The 20672-nt window shown below is 44.5% G+C and overlaps 1 protein-coding gene across 2 annotated transcripts in view; it reads right to left on the bottom strand.

Annotated features, from left to right (window-relative positions):
* hibch (3-hydroxyisobutyryl-CoA hydrolase) overlaps window positions 1-18596 on the bottom strand; it is a 99493-nt gene extending 80897 nt beyond the window's left edge. Inside the window, exons 1-3 of one of the 2 annotated variants that reach the window (XM_078404565.1) lie at window positions 18506-18596; window positions 12502-12544; window positions 3023-3160 (exon numbers count right to left, since the gene is read on the bottom strand). In XM_078404565.1, the coding sequence (XP_078260691.1) occupies window positions 3023-3160; window positions 12502-12544; window positions 18506-18537 (213 nt within the window). In that variant the 5' untranslated portion in view covers window positions 18538-18596. Of the gene's footprint in view, window positions 1-3022; window positions 3161-12501; window positions 12545-12681; window positions 12705-18505 lie in introns of those variants that run through there. The other variant, XM_078404566.1, reaches the window with a different exon arrangement.
* Between the last annotated feature and the right edge of the window lie 2076 nt (window positions 18597-20672).

The raw sequence follows: 20672 nt of genomic DNA on the forward strand, positions 1-20672 counted from the left end.
AGGAATTGGTGACGTTTCGGGTCGAGACCCTTCTTCTTCATAGAGGGGAGGTGGGTGATCAGTTAGAATACAAGGATGGGAGCAGAATGGCCAATACAACAAATCCCCCAAAAAGTCAGACTTCATTAATAAATTGCTGTGCATTAAAACCAGAAGGCCATTAGGTGATTAGTGTCACAGTCTTCCCTCCATTCCTGCAATATTTTTCAGAAATAGCATTGATTCACACCATGGAAATATTAATTTGAATCTAATCCATATCTGACTGTTTATGGATCGTTGTTTAAAAAGTAATTAAAAAACTGGCAATTTACATTTCCTCAGAACGTTTGATTTTTACACAGCGATGAAGCTCATAAGAGAGTCAAAATTATATGTCTTCAGAAATATACATCAGCCCTGATATCAGTCGGAAGAAGGGTCTCGACCCGAAACGTCACCCATTCCTTCTCTCCCGAGATGCTGCCTGACCCGCTGAGTTACTCCAGCATTTTGTGATACCTCCAATTTGTACAAGCATCTGCAGTTATTTTCCTACACATCCTTCAGAAATATATATATTCAGTGTATCTGACATCTCCATTTCTGTCAGTGCAGAAGTGTACAAACAAAATGACAAACCAATCACATCACATTAACACACTCCATCTAAAGCTATTACATGAAGCCAGAGAAGCAAAATATCGTATTCCCATTATCTCGCAATTACCTCCCCCCACCTCTGCGGTGTGCACAATCCAGAAGTGGTTCATAATTGTGGGCTCTGCAAAATTGATATTTTCAGCCCATCTTTTAATACCAAATAACACACATATTCTTCCATCATTCCAAATTAATCCCTATTGTACAAGGTTAGCCAAAGTCAGATTTAAGCTCAAATCCACAGAAGAGCTTTTCTCTCATTTTAAAATTATACAAAATTTGAACGTTTTCCCTGTCATTTTGCCACAGTCATTTTCCCTGTCATTTTGCCACATACGCAAGAAGAAGAGCTTTAGCAATATGAACATTATCGAACACAGCCATGAAGAAAATCACAACCCTGACTGTTAGGTAATTCTTTGAAGGAGAAAAGAGTAGAATTGAAGAAGTGGCTGGAAATGAAGGCAACCCATGGTGGGGGATCAAAATGAAAGCCATGCTGAGTTGGGCACTATAATTCTTTCTTGTACTAAGCTGTGGATGATAGATTGCCACAATGCGTCCACACTAACCCCCTCCCTCCACTATACATCTCACCAATATCACAACCTACATGTGTGAATGGGGCAGTGGGTAAAGTAGACGCAAGGAACTGCAGACGCAGGTTTACAAACAAAGTAATTAGAGTGCTGGGTCAGACAGCAGCTCTGGAAGACATGGATAGGCAACATTTCAAGTCGGGACTTCTTCAGACTGATTGTAGTTGGGGGAGAGAGGTGGGGGAGGGGGGGAGTTGACTAAAGCCAAGAAAAGAGGTGTGAGTAGAACAAGCCCTGGCAAGTGATAGGTGGATACAGTCGAGGGTCTGTTTATTGGCAATGAATGTATAAAGGCTGGAGATAAAGGGAAGGAAAAATGAGGGGAAGGGGGGCAGGATCGTGGGAGAAGGGGGTGCCACCTCATTGGGGTACAGAGAAGAACAATAAAATGGGAGTGGGTTATTGGAGAATTCAATGTTCATGCCATTGGGTTGCGGTTCCTCCAGTTTTCATGTGGCCTCACTCTGGAGGCTCAGGACAGAAAGTCAGGATGGAAATGGGAAGGGCAGTTAAACTGATTAGGAACCGTGAGATGTAGCAGGCCTAGGACGTGCACCGAGCGCAAGTGTTCAGCAGAAAGGGCACCGAGTCTACGCTTGGTCTCGCAGGCGATGTACAGGAGGCCTCATCGGGAACACCGAATGCAGTAGCTAACGTTAGAGGAGGCTCACAAGAAACCCCGGCCTCACCTGAAAGGACGGCTGGGGTCCCTGGGTGGACGTGAGGGAGGAGGCATAGAGACAGGTGGTCCACCTCCTGCGGGGGTTGCAGGGGACAGTATCAGGGGAGGGGCTGGTTTCGGTGGGAAGGGATGAGTAAACTAAGGAGTTGTGGAGGGAGAGGTCTTTACGGAAATTGGAAATGAACCAGTGCTGTCAATTCATGGGCAAGAGGGCTGCCACAGAGGAGAAAATAGTGAGAGGGACACAGAGGAAGTTTAAAAGGGGCCAAACGGGCAGACTGCATGAGTTCTACACTCTTGCATTGATGGGCAACAGCTGATGTTCCTTTGAGACGTCACTGCAGGAAAATGGCGATATGGGATTCCTGGATATTTAGAAGGGAAGATAAATAAGAGGGAGGAAAAAAACCGCAGATGCTGGTTCAAATCGAAGGTAGACACAAAATGCTGGAGTAACTCAGCGGGTCAGGCAGCATCTCGGGAGAGAAGGGATGGGTGACGTTTCGGGTCGAGACCCTTCTTCAGTTTGAAGATTTAGATTTAGATTTTTAGCTTTAGATTTAGAAGAAGGATCTCGACCCATTCCTTCTCTCCCGAGATGCTGCCTGACCCGCTGAGTTACTCCAGCATTTTGTGTCTATCTATAAATAAGAGGGAGTACCCTTCATTTCAATATCTCTCTCATTCTGTACATAGAAAGGAAACAGAACCTGTAATAAAACGTCATTTGTCCCTGCTTATTTTCCCTTTTAAGAGGACTTGGATCAAATAAAATGGCATCCAACCCAAATGCTTAAACAATTGGAACAGCAGCATTTGTTTCAACTGCATGGAAAAGCAGTTGATGTGATAATCCAAGACAGATGTTCGAAGGCAGCATTACGTGGAGAAAAAAAGCATCAATTAAAAAAAAAAAAATCTGCTTTAGCTCAGAACAGAGACAGATGCATTCAACGCACTTTCAAGATGAACAGATTAGCAAAGTAGTAAACGTCTCATTAATTCTCCCAATTCAAGGCAGAGAATCATATCTTAAATCTGTCAGTTTATAAACTCACAACATACACAGAGCAACATTTCCCAAAACAGTGATACAAACCTTTAGCTGGGGATAGATCTGTCTGATCATGGAGAGATTCAACGCATTCAGAGCCTTTGGCCGATTTAGTGTGATTATTCCAGCACATCCAGACTTCATTAAGAGCACTTCCTTTTCCGAATTGCCATTTGTGGACATCTAAGACAAACAGTAAGAAACCAAGTACAGATGACGGTCAAATATCTAAGCGATGTGGACAGAATTGATTGAAAGATGCATCTTGGAAACAGGCCTTTCAACAAAACCCACACTGATAATCCATCACCTTTTCACACCAGTTGCACGTTATCCCACTTTCACATCCACTCATTACACACCAGGGGCAACTCACAGAGGCAAATTAACCTACAAACCTGCATGTCTTTGGAATCTGGGAGGAAACCGACAAACCCAGAGGGGATCTGTGCTTGGAGTCGTAGGATGTAGGTGAGGTACTGAACGAGTACTTTACATCTGTATCCACTAGGGGTGCCAACTATCTCACTCCTAAATACGGGACAAGATGACGTCACCGCCTCGTGCCCCACGTGACCTCACTCAGCCAGCAACCATGTGCTCCCGCTCCACCAATGGCGGCCGCCCGGGCCAGGAGGCGGGTTGCTATGCAACCTCTGTCAGGCGGTGCCCCTGGATCTAGACTGTCCGGAGCTAAAATGTCAGAAACCTAGTGTCGGGACCTAAACTGTCAGGACCTACAGCATCGGGGCCTACAGCGTCGAGGCCTACAGTGCCCCCCAGGTCTAATACGGGACAAGGGGGGTCCCGTATGGAACAAACCAATTTAGCACAAAATACAGGATGTCCCGGCTAATACAGGACAGTTGGCAGCCTAGTATTCACAGAGCAAGACTTATAGGTCAGCAAGGTCATTGCGGAGAATACAAATACGATTACCAGCACATATTCTTGCACCAGATCATGATTTATCGAGTAGAGTATTTATTATCAGCAGAATATCAGTCAACGAATCAGATTCGCTGAACACCTCCGCTCAGTCCGCCTAAACCTACCTGATCTCCTGGTTGCTAAACACTTTAACTCCCCCTCCCATTCCCACACTGACCTTTCTGTCCTGGGCCTCCCCCATTGTCAGAGTGAGGCCCATAGCAAATTGGAGGAACAGCATCTCATATTTCGCTTGGGCAGCTTACACCCCAGCGGTATGAACATCGTCTTCTATAACTTCAAGTAACTCTTGCTTTCCCTCTCTCCCCATCCCACGCCCTTCAAAGTTCTCCGACCAGTCTTACTGTCCCCGACTACAATTTACCTCTTGCTTTGACCAGAGATTTTAAAAAAGCAGTTAACTCTCAGCTAACAATTCCCGAAAAAGGGTCTCGACCCGAAACGTCACCCATTCCTTCTCTCCAGAGATACTGCCTGTCCCGCTGAGTTACTCCAGCATTTTGTGTCCATCATCAGTCAATGAATTGCAGGTGGGGCAGGGAGAATGACTCCATGCAAACAATGTGTCAAACAGCAGTCAAAGCCAATTTACACATTAAAATGTTCCAATTAAAATCAGAGGAAATCAACTGCAGCATATATATATACAGCCGGAAACAGGCCTTTTCGGCCCTCCAAGTCCGTGCCGCCCAGCGATCCCCGCACATTAACACTATCCTACACCCACTAGGGACAATTTTTACATTTACCCAGCCAATTAACCTACATACCTGTACGTCTTTGGAGTGTGGGAGGAAACCGAAGATCTCGGAGAAAACCCACGCAGGTCACGGGGAGAACGTACAAACTCCTTACAGTGCAGCACCCGTAGTCAGGATCGAACCTGAGTCTCCGGCGCTGCATTCGCTGTAAAGCAGCAACTCTACCGCTGCGCTACCGTGCCGCCCAGTTCCCAGTATTGTGAAAGTGGAGTGATCCAACAGTAAAAATGCCCAGAGTGGAGGAGAGTTATATATAAATAATGCATAAAATCAGTCTGTCATTCAAGTTACCAAAGCTGAATGACAGAGGAATTACCCAACCAAATCCACTCTACCTGGCCACATCTCTGCCACCACTGACAGCTTTTAAACTTTTGCCAACATCCATGACAATATTCCCCTGTAAACCAACACCACGCGAGAAACAGATTCATTATTAACCAAACGTTAATCACTAAACATCAATAACTAAACCTTATTCCCTTATCATGTATCTATACACTGTAAATGGTTCGATTGTAATCATGTATTATCTTTCCGCTGACTGGTTAGCATGCGACAAAAGCTTTTCACTGTACCTCGGTACATGTGACAATAAACTAAACTGACACTTTGTAGTTTACAGGAGCTGGCTTTATTTACAGGATTGTAATGGTGATCCACAGGACATTTAACCTGCAGGGTTTACTTTAGAGATACAACACTGAAAGCCAACCTTCAGCCAACGGAGTCCGCCGACCATCTATCACCCTTCTTTAGTCAGAAGGTAGTTAATCTGTGGAACTCATTGCCACAGAGGGCTGTGGAGCCAAGTCAGTGGATATTTTTAAGGCAGAGATAGACAAATTCTTGACTAGGACGGGTGTCAAGGGTTATGGGGAGAAGGCAGGAAAATGGGATTAGGAGGCAGAGATCAGCCATGATTGAATGGCGGAGTAGACTCGATGGGCCGAATGGCCTAATTCTACTCCTGTAACTTGTGAACCCAGTCACATTAGTTCTATGTTATCCATTCGACGTTACTTTATGTGAAATTCATTTTTGTATACAGTTCAGTACAGGTATCACTATATATAAGCACTTAGATACATCTTAGATAAGCATCTCCCATATAGTACAAGTGCATAGCAGTGGTACACTCATCCCACTTCCGCAACTACTCCCTACACACCAGGGGCAATTTACAGAGGCCAATTAACCTTCAAACTCGCATGTCTTTAGGATGTGAGTGGAAACTGGAGGAGACCCATGCGATCACAGGACAACTTGCAAACTCCAAACAAACTCCAGATCGAACCTGAGTCTCTGGCACTGTGAGGCAGCAGCTCCACCTGCTGCACCACTGTACTGCCCAGTGCTTGGATAACATAGTGGCGACGGAAAAAGATCAACATCTAGTTCACAGATTAACTTACAAGGCTGCCATTGCGATGACTGCGAATCTGTCTGACAGCTGAATTAAACGATGATCCTGATTTTGCTATTGTAATGATGGCAAACCACCCAGAGGTTTCATAATGGATCACAAAGCTGATAGTTCCTTTGGGCTTTCTGTGTCTGTTGAATTTAACAAAGAAATTCTAAAGATCCCAGTAGCAATTCACCATTTTGCTACTATTTTCTGCTGTAACCAAGGCAAATGAGTGGACTGATTTAAACTGAGAGTTGCTGATAAGTATCCAAGAAAAGCTATACTTTCTTGCATGAGGTTTAAGGGAGATTTTAATGGAGCACCAACCAACAATTAATGGTGAACAAACTCTGACAGTGAAACAAATAATTTATGTTTCATTTACTTATCAACGGGGACAGTGAGTGTGTAAGAAGAAATTGCAGATGCTAGTTTAAACCGAAGATAGTCACAAAAAGCTGGAACAACACAGCTGGACAGGCAGTCTGAAGAAGGGTCTCGACCCGAAACATCACCCATTCCTTCTCTCCAGAGATGCTGCCTGTCCCGCTGAGTTACTCCAGCTGTACAGAGAGACAGAGAGACAGAGAGACAGAGAGACAGAGAGACAGAGAGACAGAGAGACAGAGAGACAGAGAGACAGAGAGACAGAGAGACAGAGAGACAGAGAGACAGAGAGACAGAGAGACAGAGAGACAGAGAGACAGAGAGACAAGCTTGTTGTTTATTATGGTATTTACAGAGTACTCTGTTTGCATATCTGTTTCATTTTGGGACAGTGAAGCACTCTTGACTCTTATCTATAATCTGTCAAACACATCAAAATATAGTGGATTTTAAGTTAAATCTTAAAATATGATTCATAATATTTCTTATTACTGTCTCTTAGTTTTATATGCATTTCCAATGGATATATTACAACAACAACAACAAAAAATGGTGTTCTTTTTTCTTCCAAATGACCGGCTATTAAACACCACAACCTCCAAACTGCATAGACCTGGGGGCATTTTTTTTTTTGTCATTGCACTATTAACTTTTTTGTTATTTATTATGCATTTACAGAGTATTATGTTTACATATTTGCTGTTCTGCTGCAAGTAAGAATTTCATTGTTCCATTTCGGCAATAAGACACTCTTGACTCTCAATGGCTTTACAGAATAGTATATTTAGTTTTAGTTTTTTTAGTTTTACGGATACGGCAGGGAAACAGGCCCTTCAGTCCCCCAAGTCCACGCTGACAGCTGCTCACACTAATTCTATGTTATCTCACTTTATCATCCATGGTTTTTTTAAACAGAGGTCAATTAACCTACAAATCCACAGCTCTTTGGGATGTGAGAGGAAACCGGAGCACCATCAGTGAGGAAACCCACGTGGTCACGGGGAGAATGTGCAAACTCCACACTCAAGGTCAGGACCGAGGTCGAGCGCCCACGGTCAGGACTGACGTCGAGCGCCCACGGTCAGGACCGAACCCGAGTCTCTGGCAGTGTGAGAAGACAACTCTACCAGCTGCACCACTGTGCTGCCTTAGAAAGTGCAAACTCCATATGGACCTTATGAAAGGCAAATCATGCCTGACGAATCTTATAGAGTTTTTCGAGGATGTAACTAGTAGAGTGGATAAGGGAGAACCAGTCGATGTGTTATATCTGGACTTTCAGAAGGCCTTCGACAAGGTCCCACATAGGAGATTGGGGTACAAACTTAAAGCACACGGTATTGGGGGTTCAGTGTTGAGGTGGATAGAGAATTGGTTGGCAGACAGGAAGCAAAGAGTAGGAGTAAACGGGTCCTTTTCGGAATGGCAGGCAGTGACTAGTGGGGTACCGCAAGGCTCAGTGCTGGGACCCCAGTTATTTACAATATATATTAATGATTTGGACGAGGGAATTGAATGCAACATCTCTAAGTTTGCGGATGACACGAAGCTGGGTGGGAGTGTTAGCTGCGAGGAGGATGCTAGGAGGCTGCAGAGTGACTTGGATAGATTAGGAGAGTGGGCAAATGCATGGCAGATGCAATATAATGTGGATAAATGTGAGGTTATCCACTTTGGCGGCAAGAACAGGAAAGCAGAGTATTACCTGAATGGTGGCCAATTAGGAAAAGGGGAGATGCAACGTGACCTGGGTGTCATGGTGCACCAGTCATTGAAAGCAAGCGTGCAGGTGCAGCAGGCAGTGAAGAAAGCGAATGGTATGTTAGCATTCATAGCAAGAGGATTTGAGTATAGGAGCAGGGAGGTTCTGCTGCAGTTGTACAGGGCCTTGGTGAGACCGCACCTGGAGTATTGTGTACAGTTTTGATCTCCTAATCTGAGGAAAGACATTCTAGCCTTAGAGGGAGTACAGAGAAGGTTCACCAGATTGATCCCTGGAATGGCAGGACTTTCATATGAAGAAGGACTGGATAGACTAGGCTTGTACTCGCTGGAATTTAGAAGACTGAGGGGGGATCTTATTGAAACATATAAAATTCTTAAGGGGTTGGAGAGGCTAGATGCGGGAAGATTGTTCCCGATGTTGGGGAAGTCCAGAACCAGGGGTCACAGCTTAAGGATAAGGGGGAAGTCTTTTAGGACCGAGATGAGAAAACATTTCTTCACACAGAGAGTGGTGAGTCTGTGGAATTCTCTGCCACAGAAGGTAGTTGAGGCCAGTTCATTGGCTATATTTAAGAGGGAGTTAGATGTGGCCCTTGTGGGTAAAGGGATCAGGGGGTATGGAGAGAAGGCAGGTACAGGTTACTGAGCTGGATGATCAGCCATGATCATATTGAACGGCGATGCAGGCTCGAAGGGCCGAATGGCCTACTCCTGCACCTATTTTCTATGTTTTTATGTTTCTATGTAACACCTGAAGTCAAGGATCAAACTGGGACTCTGGGAATCAAACCTAGGTCTCTGGTACCAGTAACAGACAAAATGCACTGATTGGCCCTTGAAGAAGCAGTGTGTCTCTTTGGCATTTCAAAGTCTGTGTTTTTCAGAACTATTTTGATGTTATCTAAACGGATTCATAAAAATTCTTAACACTATAAGATCACAGTGGCGCAGCGGTAGAGTTGCTGCCTTACAGCGTCAGAGACCCGAGTTCGATCCTGACTACGGGTGCTGTCCGTATGGAGCTTGTACTTTCTCCCCGTGACTTGCGTAGGTTATCTCGGGGAGCTCCGGGTTTCCTCTCACACTCCAAAGATGTACAGGCTTGTAGGTTAACTGGCTTGGTAAAATTGTAAATAGTCCCTAATGTGCGTAGGATAGTGAAGGTGTGCGGAGATCACTGGCCTGCGTCTGCTCGTTGGACCTGGTTCCACGCTGTATCTCGAAACGAATCCACTTTGATTAGTAGAATAAAAATAACACTGGTGCAGAGCTCCACCTGGTGTAACCTGGTGCAAGTGCAATCAATTATTTATGGTGCCTTCAAAATGAATCATCACAGAAGATTCACGGCGATTTAAAGTGGACAAAAAATGGTCTTCTGTTTTCTATAACTGAAGGCTGGGTAAAAGGTGCAGCATGGTCAACTTCTTGGCTAAAGTACAAAATACTAATTCAATGCAATATACTCCGAAGTGAAATATTATCTGTTTCTCTCCCCCACGATTGCTGGACGTGTTGAGTTTTCCAGCATTTTTTTTGTTTCTGCTCCTGTGTCAAAATGTCTGTCATTCTTGAGATGTTTGTAATTTTGCTCCTGTCTACTTGAAATCGTGTGGATTCTTTTGCACTTGCTCACCGAGATAAGCAACGGTAATGTGGGCACTTGTCGGCAGTGGAAACTATCTCATTGAAAGCAGCTTGCGTCCTCACTCAAAGCTATCCTGTTCAATTATAGAGTCATGCAGCGCGGAAGCAGGCCCCTCGGCCCAACTTGTCCATGCCCACCAAGATGCCCCGTCTAAACGTCCCATTTGACCGTATTTGGCCTATATTGCTTTTAGTTTAAGTTTTTTAATTTTGGAGACACAGCGTGGAAGCAGGCACTTCAGTCCACCGTGTCCACACCAGCCAGTGATCATCTGTACACTAGTCCTATCCCACACACTCGGGACAATTTAGAATTTTACCAAACCAATTAGCCTACAAACTTGGAGTCTGGGAGGAAACCAGAGCACCCAGAGAAAACCCACACAGGTCACGGGGAGAAAGTACAAGCTCCATATGGCCCGTCGCTCCACCACCATGCCGTCGTTGTTATTGTACCTGCCTCAACTACTTCCTCCAGCAGCTCCTCCAGCAGCTCGTTCAATACACCCATTGCCAACTGTGTGAAAAAGTTGCCACTCAAGTTCCTATTAAAACTTTCCCCCTCTCACCTCAAACCTATGCTCTCTAGTTCTTGATACCCCTATCCTAGAAGATAGACTCTGTGCATTCACCCATGTAGTCCGTATAGACTGCTTCTATGGCCCTGCCCTCATCAACTTTCTTGGTCACTTCCTCAAAAAGCTCAATCAATTCCATCCCAGTGACGACCCCTTGTGTCCTATGGTTCTGATCCTGCTCCCCCTTCCCCCAGACCGAACAAGGATAGAGTTCCCCTAGTCCTCACCTTTCACCCCACCAGCCTCCACATCCAACACATCATCCTCCAACATTTTCCTCACCTCCAACGTGATCCCTCCACGAATCACATCTTCCCATCCCCTCCCCTTTCTGCCGTCCACAGAGACCGCTCACTACACAACTCCTGGATTCACTCATCCCTTCACACCTAAACCAGATACTTTCCCCTGCAAATGCAGGAGATGCAACACCTGTTCTTGTACCTCCTCACTTGCTTCCATTTTGGGACTCAAACAGTTCTTCCAGACGAGACAGAGGCTTACAAGCACCTCTTCTAACTGTATCTGGTGTTCCCGATATGCGCTCCTATACATCAGCGTGACCAAGTATAAGCTCGGCCACCATTTCGCTGAACACTTGCGCTCAGTCCACCAAGGCCTACATCGACCTCCTACTTGCTAAAAATGTTAACTCCGCTTCTCATTCCCATACTGATCTTTCCTTCCTGGGTTTTTTCCCCATTGCCAATGCAAGGCCACATGCAAACTGGAGGAACAGCACCTCATATTCCGCCTAGGTAGCTTGAAACCCAACAGTAGAACATTTAATTCTCCAATTTTACATACCCTAATTTTAGGGGCTGCACATCGGTGCAGTAGTAGAGCTGCTGCCTCACAGTGCCAGAGACCTAGGTTCAATCCTGACCTCGGGTGCTGTCTGTGTGGAGTTTGTATATTCTCCCTGTGACCGCGTGGGTTTCCTCTGGGTGTTAGTTTCAATAGACAATAGACAATAGGTGCAGGAGGAGGCCATTCGGCCCTTCGAGCCAGCACCGCCATTCAATGTGATCATGGCTGATCATTCTCAATCAGTACCCCGTTCCTGCCTTCTCCCCATACCCCCTGACTCCGCTATCCTTAAGAGCTCTATCTAGCTCTCTCTTGAATGTATTCAGAGAATTGGCCTCCACTGCCTTCTGAGGCAGTGAATTCCACAGATTCACAACTCTGACTGTTTCCTGCCTCTAACGTGCCCAACCCCTTAATAATCTTATACGTTTCGATAAGATCTCCTCTCATCCTTCTAAATTCCAGTGTATACAAGCCTAGTCGCTCCAGTCTTTGAACATATGATAGTCCCGCCATTCTGGGAATTAACCTAGTAAACCTACGCTGCACGCCCTCAATAGCAAGAATATCCTTCCTTAAATTTGGAGACCAAAACTGCACACAGTACTCCAGGTGCGGTCTCACTAGGGCCCTGTACAACTGCAGAAGGACCTCTTTGCTCCTATACTCAACTCGTTTCCTCCCATGTTCTCAAGATGTGCAAGTTTGTAGGTTAATTGGCTTCTGTAAATTGCCCCGAGTGTGTGAGGTACAAAAGTGAGATAACATAGAACTAGTGTACGGGTGATCAATGGGTGGTGTACACTTGATGGGCCGAAGGGCATGTTTCCACTCTGTATCTCTAAACTCGAACAACATCCCTCCCATTCTCTCCTTCCCTGTGCCCACCAGGACTCCTATTTCTCCCCACCACCTCCTCCTACATTCCTTCATCTATCTTCACAATTTGTCTGTCTCACACCTCTAATTTAATCTCTTGCCTTTATTCCAACAATCTGCCTGTCATCCCCCCTCCCCCCCCCCCAACCTTCGCCTGTGTCCACCTATTACATTCCAGGCTTTGTCCTGCCTCTCCTCTCTCCCAGCTTTCTTCCCCCCAATCAGTCTGAAGAAGGGTCCCGACCCAAAACGTCACCTATCCATGTTCTCCAGAGATACTGCCTGACCCGCTGAGCCACTCCAGCACTTTGTGTCCTTTCATCGGAGTTTAGGTTTTTAAACACTCAATTTCATATCCAAAAAGGGACAACTTACCAAATGTCTCTGTACAATCTGCAACCTGGAAAGTGCTCTCAACCTGAAATTAAGAACAAAATAAATTGATCAACTGCAAAAATTGAACCAGAATTTTGCATTATTGTTGATAATTGGAGGTTCCTTGACCGAGAGTGACAGATTTTTTTATGTCAGACAAGAATAACAAGGGATACACACCTTACAGTTTGGGCCAAAGTTCACATCAGATAATGTCCACAACCTAACAGAATTGTTTGGCTGAACTACCGAGTCCTTTCCCTTTCACTTCAATGATCCTAAGGCTGTTTGCATTAATGGGGAATTTATCCCCCTTTAATATTTTCTTTGCTTGCCGCCCACTCTTTGTCTATTCCTTTATCTGCAAACCTCTCTGAAAAATTGATAAACACGTGGTAAAAACAAAATGATTCACATTTATGTAACACTGCTCACAAGGAATTTAGGAATACAAAGCACTTTACAGACAGTTTCAATTTTCCAGCAATGGTACTGTTGAGATGCGGCAGTACAGACAATTTTTACGGAGCAAAATCCCACAAACTAATAAAGCTAAAATAATCTGTTTGCGCGATAAATCATGCTCAGGGCACCTGTAAGAAGAACCTTGCCACTCTTCAAAACAATGCATTACATTCTTTACCTCCAACTAAGATGGCTAACATGCCCTCAGATTGGTTTAGTTTAAAGATACAGCATGCAAACAGGCCCTTCAGCCCACCAAGTCCGTGCCGACTTTTGATCACCCTGTACACTAGTTCCATCCAATACACTACCGACAATTTGCAGATGCCAATTAACTCACAAACCCGCACACCTTTGGAATGTGGGAGGAAACCAGAGCACCCGTAGAAAACCCATATGACAATAGACAATAGACAATAGACAATAGGTGCAGGAGTAGGCCATTCAGCCCTTCGAGCCAGCACCACCATTCAATGCGATCATGGCTGATCACTCTCAATCAGTACCCCGTTCCTGCCTTCTCCCCATACCCCCTCACTCCGCTATCCTTAAGAGCTCTATCCAGCTCTCTCTTGAAAGCATCCAACGAACTGGCCTCCACTGCCTTCTGAGGCAGAGAATTCCACACCTTCACCACCCTCTGACTGAAAAAGTTCTTCCTCATCTCCGTTCTAAATGGCCTACCCCTTATTCTTAAACTGTGGCCCCTTGTTCTGGACTCCCCCAACATTGGGAACATGTTATCTGCCTCTAATGTGTCCAATCCCCTAATTATCTTATATGTTTCAATAAGATCCCCCCTCATCCTTCTAAATTCCAGTGTATACAAGCCCAATCGCTCCAGCCTTTCAACATACGATAGCCCCGCCATTCCGGGAATTAACCTAGTGAACCTACGCTGCACGCCCTCCATAGCAAGAATATCCTTCCTCAAATTTGGAGACCAAAACTGCACACAGTATTCCAGGTGCGGTCTCACCAGGGCCCGGTACAACTGTAGAAGGACCTCTTTGCTCCTATACTCAACTCCTCTTGTTACGAAGGCTTTCTTCACTGCCTGCTGTACCTGCATGCTTCCTTTCATTGACTGATGCACTAGGACACCCAGATCTCGTTGAACTCCCCCTCCTCCTAACTTGACACCATTCAGATAATAATCTGCCTTTCTATTCTTACTTCCAAAGTGAATAACCTCACACTTATCTACATTAAACTGCATCTGCCATGTATCCGCCCACTCACACAACCTGTCCAAGTCACCCTGCAGCCTTATTGCATCTTCCTCACAATTCACACTACCCCCCAGCTTAGTATCATCTGCAAATTTGCTAATGGTACTTTTAATCCCTTCGTCTAAGTCATTAATGTATATCGTAAATAGCTGGGGTCCCAGCACCGAACCTTGCGGTACCCCACTGGTCACTGCCTGCCATTCCGAAAGGGACCCATTTATCCCCACTCTTTGCTTTCTGTCTGTCAACCAATTTTCTATCCATGTCAGTACCCTACCCCCAATACCATGTGCCCTAATTTTGCCCACTAATCTCCTATGTGGGACCATGTCGAAGGCTTTCTGAAAGTCGAGGTACACCACATCCACTGACTCTCCCTTGTCAATTTTCCTAGTTACATCCTCAAAAAATTCCAGTAGATTTGTCAAGCATGATTTCCCCTTCGTAAATCCATGCTGACTCGGAATGATCCCGTTACTGCTATCCAAATGCTCAGCAATTTCGTCTTTTATAATTGACTCCAGCATCTTCCCCACCACTGATGTCAGACTAACTGGTCTATAATTACCCGTTTTCTCTCTCCCTCCTTTCTTAAAAAGTGGGATAACATTTGCTATCCTCCAATCCACAGGAACTGATCCTGAATCTATAGAACATTGAAAAATGATCTCCAATGCTTCCACTATTTCTAGAGCCACCTCCTTAAGTACCCTGGGATGCAGACCATCAGGCCCTGGGGATTTATCAGCCTTCAGTCCCATCAGTCTACCCAAAACCATTTCCTGCCTAATGTGGATTTCCTTCAGTTCCTCCATCACCCTAGGTTCTCCGGCCCCTAGAACATTTGGGAGATTGTGTGTATCTTCCTCAGTGAAGACAGATCCAAAGTAACGGTTTAACTCGTCTGCCATTTCTTTGTTCCCCATAATAAATTCCCCTGCTTCTGTCTTCAAGGGACCCACATTTGCCTTGACTATTTTTTTCCTCTTCACGTACCTAAAAAAACTTTTGCTATCCTCCTTTATATTATTGGCTAGTTTACCCTCGTACCTCATCTTTTCTCCCCGTATTGCCTTTTCAGTTAACTTTTGTTGCTCTTTAAAAGAGTCCCAATCCTCTGTCTTCCCACTCTTCTTTGCTATGTTATACTTCCTCTCCTTAATTTTTATGCTGTCCCTGACTTCCCTTGTCAGCCACAGGTGTCTCTTAGAGTCTTTCCACCTCTGGAATAAATTGATCCTGCAACCTCTGCATTATTCCCAAGAATACCTGCCATTGCTGTTCTACCGTCTTCCCTGCTAGGGCCTCCTTCCAGTCAATTTTGGCCAGCTCCTGCCTCATGCCTCTGTAATCCCCTTTGCTATACTGTAATACCGACACTTCCGATTTTCCCTTCTGCCTTTCCATTTGCAGAGTAAAACTTATCATGGTCGCAGAGAGAACATACTGACAGCACTCGTAGTCAGGATCAAATCCGGATCTCTGGCACTACAATGCCGCAATCTACCCTTACGCTACTGAGTCATAATTAACATTAAATTGTAAAAGGGGGTTACTCTAACAGTGTTGTTATACTTCAATGGATCTTGGTATGGATTTTGTAATCAAGTGTCAGGAGTGGAATCCAGAACTACAACCTGGCCTGCTGAGTTACTCCAGCATTTTGTGAATAAATCGATTTGTACCAGCATCTGCAGTTATTTTCTTATATTCCAGAACTACAAATTCCAGACTTTGAGATGAGAATGTGCTGGGCAAGTTGTTTAAAAAAAATAAAATCAGATATGATAGTGGAGAGGTTCAGTACACTGTAACTCTATTCCTTCGAGCGCAGGAGAATGAGATGTCTTCATATAGATGTGTATAAGATCATGAGAAGAATAGATCAGGTAGATTGCAGAGTCTCTTGCCCAGAGAAGGTGAATCGAGGACTAGAAGACATAAGTTTAAGGTGAAGGGGAAAAGATTTAATAGGAATCTGAAGGGTAACTTTTTCACACAAAGGGTGGTGGGTGTGTGGATCAAGCTTCCTGAGGAGGTAGTTGAGGCTGGGATTATCCCAACATTTAAGAAACAGTTAGACAGGTCCATAAATAGGACAGGTTTGGAGGGATATGATCCAAATATGGGCAGGTGAGACGAGTGTTGCTGGGGCATGCTGGTTAGTGTGGGCAAGTTGGGCCGAAGCCTGTTTCCACACTGTATCACTCTATGACATTTAAAAGGCTATTAGGCATGTGGATATGAGGGGAATGGAAGGATATGGATCACATGCGGGCAGAGGAGACTGGATGGTCTGAATGACCCAATTCTGCTCCTATGTCTCAATCCTATTCTCCTGCCTTGCCCCATAACCTTTGATGATCTTCCTAATCAAGAACCTATCAATTTCCGCTTTAAAAATACCCAAAGAATTGGCTTCCACCACCGTCTGTGGTAATAAATTCCAGATTCCCCAAGTATCCATGCACCTATCTACAAGAATGCATACCTCATAAACCCAGCAATCACTTCCCCCTTCCACAGCTCTCTCCAGAAATTCTGTTTCCAAATCCTTGTTATAAATGGTTGCATTTAACATGACCATGGCAGAAAACTAGAGGAAGGATGGCAAAACCTTGTTCCTGAATGTTCCTCCCCCTACTATCAGCCTGAAGAAGGGTCCTGACCCGAAACATCATCTATCCATTTTCTCCAGAGATGCTGCCTGACCTGCTGAGTTACTTCAGCATTTTGTGTCTATCCTAAATGTAGCCTACCTGGCTGTATTTTCTGCCACTTTGGCATCCCAGCCACCCAACCCACCACAGTGTAACTCTGTTCACTAAATCACACCTTGCATCAATCTCCCACTCCTCAGACACACTCTTCTTTGGATAACTCAAATTCTTCTGCATCTCCTTCTCATCAGTTAAAATCTTTATCTTATCCACCCAAGTACATTGAAAATTGCTTTGCCCGTCCCTCACCACATTTAATCTCTGCACCAAGTGTTTTTTTGCCCTAAGTGGTATGAACCTCCATTCGAACGGATCGACTCCCTTCTTTTATTCCATTATTCATCCTGGCCACACTGTGTCGAAAAGTACTCAACTCCATTCTCATTAAATTCAACTGACACAAATGCAACTGTCAACTCATTTCACTATCTACTGCCAAATATGAATTTCTCAAATAATGATTCACCTCCCAAAACTGAAGGAACAATCATATCAAGTCCCACCACACAATAAAATATTATTTATAAACACACATCTTTGTACACATCAAGGAAGCTGAACATCCTCCAATCTGATGGCCACAGACACAATTTCTTCCTGCTCCTTCGCCATGGTTTTATTTCATAGCCCAGACACTTGCATCAGCTGAATATATGTAAACATGCTAGTTTGATACAAAGGTGAGTTTCAAACTCACAGATCTCATTCTCAACTTTTATTCTTCCTACATACACTCCATGATATAGAATATCCCTAATGCCACAAGAACCTACATCCATATTTCTGCACCTTCAATTTCTTCTGTGCCTTCTTACTGTTTCGCTGAACTTAATCGTCCATAAACTCCTGACTTTGAACTCAGTTGTCCATATCGTCTTATAAATACCCTGTTTGTCCATCAACTTCATCCTCATTTATACACATTCTGTTTCAATTGCTCCACATCAGGAACCGTCACACATTGTGTTGCGATTCTCTGGAATAGTAAAGGGTGTAATGCAAGATGCACAGAGGTGTTGGAATTTGAGGGTACTTGATATGAGCGCCCTAGGATCCCAAACTACTAAAGGTTCCATGGTAATTGAAAGGTTGCAAGTACAGTATTTTGGAAATTGAAAAGGGTCTCTGGCACATGCCAATGGCAGGTACATTTTAGACCATGGGAGTACTGGAGAAAATGGCTGTCAACAACAATAGATGATATGTAATAAGAAATGCAAAAAAAGAAAAAAAATCACGTCCCTTATTAGTATTAATATTTCTCACTAAGTTCACACTGAAAAGGTAGCATTGCCTTAAAGGGACTGTTTACATGTTAAGTGTAGGAAGGAACTGCAGGTGCTGGTTTAAACCGAAAATAGACACAAAACAACTGGAGTAACTCAGCGGGACAGGCAGCATCTCAGGAGAGAAGAAATGGGTCGAGACCCTTCTTCAGACTGCAATGTTAACACAGCTCGAAATGTGACCGCAATGCACTTGAGACAAGTTGCGGGGAGCAATCGTGACAGTGCAGCTTTTTAAGCAACATTCCCAGCACTGCATAGATCTTGCAACGATAAATACCCTTCCACAACAGCGACCCACCTGAGCCGAGAGCCAAAGCCCCAGAGACCCATCCCGAAACTGCTACACAACGTTCCAAACTCTACCCAGAGATTCCACTCGCCGCTGTCAACGTCACGCTCACGATGACATCATCCGGCTCGCCGGCCATCCCTCCTCCTCCCAGATCTTGCCCTGTCCTCGCCCACTACAGCGTCCCCTAGGCGCAGGATGAATTACAACCACGGCGAGGAGATTTTTTTTAATCACATGAAAAAAATTGCATATCATTTCCAATGACAAATAGCTGAAAACTTTGAAATGGAAACAAGAAGGCAATAACATTTGTAGGAGAATTGGCCTCTATAGAAATTTCCACTTATGGAATGGATGAGAACATGGCATCATGAGCATGGAATTAGAGTCACACAGCAAGGAAATATGCACTTCGGCCTAACCTTCCCACGCCAACCAAAATGCCGCATCTACACTCGTCCCACCTGCCTGCATTTGGCCCATATCCCTCCAAACCTTTCCTATCCGTATATCTGTTCAAATATCTTTTAAATGTTTAGTTGTAGTGCTCTCAGCTAGAGCACTATTAGTGCTATAGTACACATAGGTCTATTGGTATGAATCCCACTTTGGGAGAAAAATTGCTTATTGTGCGAGAGGTCCCAAGTTCAAACCTTGGATGAGCCCATTTAAAATGGGTGCGGCACAGTGGCACAGCGGTAGCGTTGCTGCCTTACAGCACCAGAGACCAGGGTTCGATCCTAACTACATGTGCTGTCTGTTTGGAGTATGTACGTTCTCCCCATGACCACTGGGGTTTTCTCCGGGTGTTCCGGTTCCCTTCTCCAAAGAGAATTTGTTTCAGTAAAAATTGTAAATTGTCCCTCGTGTGTAGGATTGTACAAGTGTACAGCAATCGCTGGTCAGCGAGGACTCGATGGATCGAAGGGCCTGTTTCCACACTGTAGTTCGAAACAAAAAATGTTGTTATTGTAATCTTAGTTTATTATATTATATTTTTGTTGTTAATTGTACAGTATTATGGTCACTGCTACTAATTATATTATTATTGCTGTAAAAGATTTTTGTGAGTCAGTCTCGCCCCACATTAATTTTGATTCTTACTGGCAATAGTTGTATTAAGCATTTATTTTGTGCAGCACAGAGTCCCCCCCTGGTGGACACATGGAGATTGCATGTTGAGTTACCTGCTACTGTGATTGCCTGTGATTAAAGAAAAGTAAATAACTCAACTGTGGTCCGATTATCACCCACAGCCCAGAGTGACTGGAGTAATTCTACACCAAAAACCTCGGGTTACATTATAGAACCTGTCTCATCATCCTCCTCTGGCAACTAGTGTGAATCGATGGTCAGCCGGGACTCAGTGGACTGAAGGGCCTGTTTCCATGCTGTGTCTCTAAAAACTAAATTAAAATAATGTAGATGTATATTGGCAATAAAGGAATGAAAGTAAGGGAGGTGCAGAGAGAAGGGTCTCTGGTCCGCACTCCCAACTACAATGTCCCAGCCTCCAATATGCCTACTCTCAGCCGCATTGACCCAGCATGTAATAAACCCTGTGGAGTAAAGATCCTTGAGTCAAGGCATGGCAAAGAGGGGCAGGGGACACCACATTTTCACTCTCAGTTATAACTGAAATTTGTTCTGGCAAATAACCAAAACAAGCTGCTGGCAGGGACTCGAGAAATTCTGGACATCAAAAGCTTCCCTACATCAATACAATAATCACAGAATGATGCAAAATGTTGAGAAAGTGAAGCATCATTGGCAACAAGTACCTATTACTGGGTATGTTGTTGCAAGAGGAGGAGGACCTGGTTTACGTCTACCCAATGTTCATGAAGAGTTGTTGGTGGTGATATCGGCAGATGTACCAGCTGCTGTTCCAGCAAAGGCTAAGGATCTGTAGGAGGGAACTGCGGATGTTGGTTTAAATCGAAGATAAACACAAAATGCTGGAGTAACTGAGCGGGACAGGTAGCATCTCTGGAGAGAAGGAATGGGTGACGTTTTGGGTCGAGACCCTTCTTCTGACTAATGTCAGGGGAGTGAAACACAAAATGCTGGAGTAACTCAGCATGACATGCAGCATCTCAGGAGAGATGGTTTTGGGTCGAGACCCTTCTTCAGACTGATGTCAGGGGAGTGGTCAAAGCTAAGGATGTTTCTT

Source organism: Rhinoraja longicauda, chromosome 8 (assembly GCF_053455715.1).
Source record: "Rhinoraja longicauda isolate Sanriku21f chromosome 8, sRhiLon1.1, whole genome shotgun sequence".
NCBI lineage: Eukaryota > Metazoa > Chordata > Chondrichthyes > Rajiformes > Arhynchobatidae > Rhinoraja > Rhinoraja longicauda.